This window comes from Myxine glutinosa, chromosome 6 (assembly GCF_964187855.1).
Source record: "Myxine glutinosa chromosome 6, kmMyxGlut1.1, whole genome shotgun sequence".
In the NCBI taxonomy this organism is placed as follows: Eukaryota; Metazoa; Chordata; class Myxini; order Myxiniformes; family Myxinidae; genus Myxine; species Myxine glutinosa.
In genome coordinates this window covers 156,396,898-156,404,064 of record NC_136266.1, presented here as the reverse complement: position 1 = coordinate 156,404,064, position 7,167 = coordinate 156,396,898, and the positions used below count along the sequence as shown (strand labels likewise).

The 7,167-nt window shown below is 45.4% G+C and overlaps 1 protein-coding gene across 5 annotated transcripts in view; it reads right to left on the bottom strand.

Annotated features, from left to right (window-relative positions):
• Positions 1–7,167, bottom strand: part of DDX55 (DEAD-box helicase 55) — a 117,112-nt gene that overhangs the window by 66,454 nt on the left and 43,491 nt on the right. For all 5 annotated transcript variants that reach the window (XM_068118847.2, XM_068118846.2, XM_078780822.1 and 2 more), the window contains exon 13: positions 2,036–2,218. In XM_068118847.2, the coding sequence (XP_067974948.1) occupies positions 2,036–2,218 (183 nt within the window). The remainder of the gene's footprint in view (positions 1–2,035; positions 2,219–7,167) is intronic.

The following is a 7,167-nucleotide window of genomic DNA, read 5'->3' as shown; positions in this document are numbered from 1 at the left end:
CATTCCTCAAATTTTTCCATTGAGCCGTTGCGGAGATACAGAGGGGAAAAGTTGAATTTGTTTTACAAGATGGCGCCCACACCACGTGACTTATGATGTCATAATTAGCATGAAAAAATTCTAGGAGACGAGACGATCATTTGATGAAAATTTCATGTCAATCCGACCAGCGGTTGCTGAGAACATTAATTATGAACTTTTCGGAGGTGCAAAATAGGGCGGAAGAATAATAATAAGAAAAACTCTAGCAGTAATATAATAGGTTTCTCTCCATTTCATGGAGAGTAAACCTAATAATAATAATTCTGTCCTGTATCTATATTATAAAAGAAGCCGTGTCTGTCTGTTTGTCATGTTATAACTTGAGTACTGATTTCAATAAATCCAACTACGGTGGATTTGGGTAACTCTCGGTCGTGTTTGTGATCCCCAAAAATTTTTTTTTTGTTTTTTTTTTCATGGGTACAAGGACACGCGTGTCAAAACTGCAAATGCCAACAAGTTGGTTAGTTGGTTATCCCTGCACGGAGATCTCCCAGGAATCCTTCATTTTTTTCTTCCCCCATAGATTAGCTATCACAGCAATGATTGGTATTTCCGTCAATGAAGCGACAGATCTTGTATTCTATTATTTATAAATCACAAGGTTCCTATTCCATGTTTCTACCTGCAAGCTGTCATAAAGTGCCCTCAGAAAGTATTCACACCCCTTGACATTTGTTGTGTTACAGCCTGAATTTTAAATGGATCAAATTGGGATTTTTTGCCAATGATCTACCCCATAATGTCAAAGTGGAATTTTTTTTCTCTCAAAATTTTTACAAAATAATAAAAAATGAAAAGCTGAAATATCTTGAGTGAATAAGTATTCAACCCCTTTGCTATGACACTCCAAATTGAGCTCTGGTGCATCCAATTTCCTTTGATCATCCTTGAGATGTCTCTACAACTTCATTGGAGTCCACCTGTGACCAATTCTATTGATTGGACATGATTTAGAAAGAAACACACCTTTCTACTATAAATGGATAAGTTGTTTGTGTGCCATACTTTTTTGTCTATTAATTACATACATCTATTAATTAATTACGTACCTTTTAACTCTTTCGACCTTTGAAGACCCTTTAATTTAAGACCCCTAATATCCTTAAGACCCCAAAGACCCCTAAAGACCCAGAGGACACAAAAGGACCAAAAAGACCCAAAAGTCAAGTCCGGCAGGCATGTATACCACAAGGTGGTGAAGACCAATTAAGATTTGGTCCAATTTTAATCCATTTTAAATTCAGGCTGTAACACAACAAAATGTGAAAGAAGTGAAAGGGTGTGAATACTGTGCGTACCCTTTAAATACAAACAAACAACAACAACAACATGCATTTTAATGTGCGTACATTTTAATGTTTTAATTTAATTGTGCGTACCCTTTAAATGACGTGTCAAATTTGCCTCAGCTATCCACCTCAAGTCACAGGTAAAATAGTCAATTAAATAGTCAATTTAATCCCTGCATCGGTTAAATAGTCAATCAACACGCCTCGTGTACAAACAGTGAGGGACATGATGGCACCTTCTGCAAAAATAATTTGGCTCAGTTAATTTTGAACCTCTTGTACTACCTTTCATTTTATTTGGAGAGGGAAAAGCAATTCAACACTTGCCGACGACGTGCATTACATTTTCTTAAGTAACATGAATTTAAATGACCACCGTCACTCACTTTTAAAAAAGCAAAATCAGCAATTACCCAAAAAATTCAACAGCCTGACTACAAGTCATACAGCAAGTGAAATTAGAGGAGTTAGAAAGGAAGAAGGGAAAAGGGTGGGGTTAAAATCGAGAAAAAAAAAAGAAAGGCATGGAATTGTGGTGGAAGGAGAGGTAGAAAGAATTGAATGTAAAGGTAAAAAGATGAAAGGGTATCAAAAAATGCAGCTCCCCAATAATACAAAGACAAATCCAATATATAGCTTGTTAAGAGCCCAGTTAACCATGGCTAAAGATAAAATGGAGGTATTACAACACGGTGTCGTACCTTTTCGTGCATGCTCAGAAAGCTGATCCTGTCGTTGTCGTTCTCGGTGCTTGTCCCTGTATTTGATGGTATTCAAGTCCATAGTTTCTGGCTCAAAGTCGGGCACTGGCCGACCGCGTAGCTCGGGCATCCATGGCAGGCGTAGCAGTGCAAAACCCCTTGCAAGTCCACCAAAGTCTAGGTCTATAGACAAAGCATTGAGAAACCCCCAAAACAGACATGAGCCTAGTCATGAAATACATATATGGCTTAATTAAAAACAGATCACCTAATGGGGAAAACTAGATATCCTTCAGAAGTCTAGAAGCATGTCCAGTTTTGTTATGTTGCTACAAAACTTATAACAATTACACACAATTATTATTAACACAATGGAGATTTTTAACATTTAGGTGTTCCTTGGTTCATCATGGCACACTAGATTGCAGAGAAAATGAAATCCAAATTTATGAGTGGCTTAAGGTAAGAATCCGTGTGAGCATTGGGACGTCACCAAAATTTATCATGAATGAATGAATGAATGAATGAATGATCGTTTTAAGGCCATTTTCCCCGCTAGAGCGGGGGTTAGCCTTGCGGGCCCCATGACAATCATGGTTCCCTGTTTGAGGCAATGTTTTTATGGCCGGATGCCCTTCCTGATGCCAACCCTTAGTCACGCTCTTACGATGCGCAGGGATACGGTGTACCTATTCTAATTCGGGGTACTCACCATGATCATTCATCCCAGCAAGCTGGTACTCAAATTTGCCGACCTCGGAAGGATGACAGGCTGAGTCAACCCCCCTGGCGTTAATTCAGCGATCGACCGGGATTCGAACCCAGGATCCTAGGGTGCCAAGCCGGCACCCTAACCGCTAAGCCAACACCAGGCTGGAGAATCATGCTGGAGAATAAAATGATGTGTGTTCAAACTGAGTATTTCAGCATGCTGAGACAGCTGGTGGAGAAGAGGTTGGAGGTGCAAAGCGAAATGCCATTTGGATTTGTGGATCTGGAGAAGGCCTATGGCACTGTCCCAAGAGGGGTGGTGATGGAAACACTGAGGTGGATGGGAATGCCAGAAGCAGAAGTGAGGTTGGTGGAAGGGATGCACAAGGGAACAAAAGGAAGAGTTTTGGTTGGCCCTGGGATGTTGGAGGATGTCAGTGTGAACATTGGTTTGAGGCAGGGAAGCGCTCTCAGCCCACTCCTGTTTATCATTGTGATGGAGCTGGTAATCAGGAAGGTGAACAATGAACATGAAAGGTATTCTGGGGAGGATGTTGTATGCAGATGATCTAGCTGTGGTGGTGGAGAGTAGGATGAAGTACGAGGGGAGTGTAAGGAAGCATTTGAGAAATACGAGCTGAAAATGAGAATGGAGAAGACTGAGGTGATGTGGGTTGGGCAGCACAGAAAATAAATGAATATCAGATCAGAGGGGCAGGAGATCAGACAGGGAAATAGGTTCGAGTATCTGGGGGTGTGGGGGGTAACAGTGACTGGGGATGGTACATGAGAGGCAGAGGTGCAGAGGAGGATTCAGGTGGGTGTGAATGCATGGATGAAGGTGGATGGCAGACAGAAAGATGTCAAGGAGATTGAAAGGAAAGGTTCTGATGTCATGTGCCGGCCCATCTTTACGGTCTGGAGAGGGAGGCACTGATAGAGACAACAGAGGCCGCAAGTTTGCAAGAACAACAGGGTCAGGAGGATTGTGGGAGTGAAGAGGGTGGATGCATTAAAAAGACATTATATTTTTGGTGATTCCACGGCAGAAGGCACACTTAAAATTTGTGGAGTGCAAGCTATGCCTTCAAAGAAAAGTTTTATTCTTTATTTATGCCAAGAACCCCGGCAATCGCAAAATTTTGACACAACAATCAGTCCAGGTATTTGCTACAGCCAATGCATTGTTTCAACGAGATTATATTGCATTGGATTTTCACATGTTGTAACAGCAACACATGTTATATTTTCACATGTCACATGTTATTGCTAACTTGAAAATCACAACAAACCCAATTTGTTATCAATGTTCGTCTTTCATTAATCATCCACTTTCTAAACTCCCCTCTTGCCCCTCCCCTCCAAATCCCCCCCCTTGTACCTACACTCCTAAACTACCCCCTTTCCCCTCCACTCTTAAACTCCCCCCTTGCCCCTCCACTCCTGAACTCCCCCCTTGCCCCTCCCCTCCAAATCCCCCCCCTTGCCCCTCCACTCCTGAACTCCCCCCTTGCCCTTCCCCTCATAAACTCCTCCCTTGCCCCTCCCCTCCAAATCCCCCCCCTTGCCCCTACACTCCTAAACTCCCCCCCTTGCCCCTCCACTACTAGACTCCCCCCTTGCCCCTCCCCTCTTAAACTTCCCCCTTGCCCCTCCCCTCCTAAACTCCCGCCTCACTCCTCCCCTTCAAAACTCCCCCCCAACTCCTCCCATTCAAATCTCCCCCCATACCATTCCTCTCAAATTCTCCCTCCTCCCCCCTTCTCAAAGTTGCCTCCTCCCCACCTCGTCTCCCTTCTATCTCATGCCTCCACCCCCCCCAACCTTCTACTGTCCCATGCCCCCCCTCAAACAACCCCTCACTCTGCCTCATCCCTTCACCACCAAACCTTTCATCCTCCTCATCCTTCCCTTTTTTGGAACTCTTCTGTAATCTCTGACACACTATCAACTGCTCTCCCTACCTCCCCCTCTCATCCTTCATCTTACCCTACTCCTCCCCTCCCCTGTCCTGTACCCGATGCTCCCCCTCTCTCTTCTTTAACGGTATGGACCTCAAACATCCGGGGCCTTCGCTCAAACCTGACTGATCTCTCCATACAGGTTGCTTCTGACAATCCAGACTTGATCTGCTTAACAGAGACTTTCCTCCTTCAAGATGTCTCTGATTCCTCAATATCTCTTCCTGGTTACTCCCTCTTCCGGTATGATAGACCTGAGCCTCGTCCTGGTGGTGGGGTGGCTATCTTTATCAAAAACTCTCTTCCTCATTCTCCTTGCACTGCCCTCTCTCCTCCTCACCCCCAGGAGTACCTCTGGCTACGGGTTCCTCTCCGCTCCCACCTTTTGTTCATATGTGTTCTGTACCGTCCCCCAAACAGTGATGACTCAATTTACATTTCACTCTCTGACAACATGGACCAACTTCTATCCACTCATCCCAACTCTCTCTTCCTCATATGTGGTGACTTCAACTGTCATCATGCCACCTGGTTGGGTGTGGGTTCCTCTCTCACCAGTCATGGAACCTCAGCAAAGGACTTCTGTGACTCACTGGGATTGACACAATCTGTCAATTTCCCGACCCGGATCTCAGCCAATGGAGTTTCTTCTCTTCTAGATTTGGTTATGACAAACTTCCCTGCTAATGTCTACTGCTCTTCTTCTGCTCCAATCGGTTCTTCTGATCATGTGCTTGTCAAAGTGGACATCTCTCTGGCCATTCTCAGAGAGCCTCCTCAGCGTCGAAGAGTCTGGCATTTCACTCAGGCCGACTGGGACGGGCTTCAAGCAGCCATCAATCGTCTGGATTGGTCTCCCATCTCCACTGCCTCTGACATCAATTCTTCCTGGGAATTCTTCCAAAGCAAACTGATCTCTCTCATGCACAGATTTATCCCATCTCGTCTTCAGTTGTCTTACCCTTCCTCCCGTCCATGGTACACCGAATCTTGTGGTGAGGCAGTTGCCCTGAAACAACTTGCCTTTGCCTCTTGGAAGGCTAATCCAACTGAAGGCAATCTCAGTTCCTTCCACCAAGCTCGGAACAAGTGTGTGTCTACCCTCAGGAGTGCCAGGAAGCACTATCTCTCCTCACTCAAGAACGAACTCTCAAACCTGTCTCCTTCCTCCAAATCCTGGTGGCGTCTGGTCAAATCCGTTTCTGGTGTTTGTTCCCCCTCCATCCCCTCCCTTACCTCAAATGGCCACACAGTTGACATCGCACGTGACAAAGCCGAATGCCTCAACTCTGTGTTTGCCTCAAAATCTTTAGTCCCAAACCCATCTCTCTCTGTTCCCACCTTTCCCAGTCGAACCCAACTGCTCCTGGACTCTGTGTCCTTCTCTCCTGACAAGGTGGAGGAGTTTTTGTCTAACCTCGACTCTGATTCTGCAACTGGACCAGACGGCATCAGCCCACGGGTCCTAAAATCCTGCTCTGCCGCTCTATCTCACCCTCTCTCTGTTCTTTTCACCCTATCTTTTGCTCAAGGTCATCTGCCAGCATCCTGGAAATCAGCAAACATTACCGCTTTACACAAAAAAGGTGCAAAAACAGATCCTTTTAACTACAGACCAATCAGCCTGCTCCCAATTATCAGCAAAGTCATGGAATCCATCATTGCTTCGGATATGAAATATTTCCTCTTCTCCAATGGCTTGATCTCTGATCATCAATTTGGATTCAGACCAGGTCACTCTACTCTGGACATGCTGCTTCTCCTGTCTCAACAATGGATGGAGGTCCTCAATGCCAAACAGGAAATCAGAGCTGTCTCCCTCGACATATCACGTGCCTTCGATACGGTCTGGCACCCAGCTCTGCTCACCAAACTCTACTCCTATGGTATCCATGGAAATCTCCATGCATGGCTTGCGGACTTCCTCTCTGGTCGTAGTCAACGTGTGGCCCTGAATGGATTTCTCTCATCTCCCCTTCCTGTTCAGGCTGGAGTTCCCCAAGGCAGTGTGCTGGGCCCTGTGCTTTTTCTGGTCTTTATCAATGATCTCTCTGACTCTCTGGAAAATCCTCTCTATCTCTTTGCTGATGACTCCACTCTCTGCCGCTCCATTCCTCTTCCCTCAGATCGGCAGTCTGCAGCCTCCTCACTCTCTGAAGACCTGGACAAAATCACAGACTGGTCAAACAAGTGGAACATGTCTTTCAATCCTGACAAATCTCACACTCTTACTATGTCTCTCCGAAAAGATCGACTGGACAACCCTCCCATCTACTTTCTCAACAATCCTCTCCAAGACGTTCTGTCGCTGCAGCTTTTGGGTCTCACTATCTGCCATGATCTTTCTTGGGAAAACCACATTTCCAAGCTGGCCTGCAAAGCCAGTCGCCGACTGGGCATCCTCCGTCGTGCGAAGTCCTTCCTTGGCACACCTGAGCTCCTCACCACGTACAAGGCTTT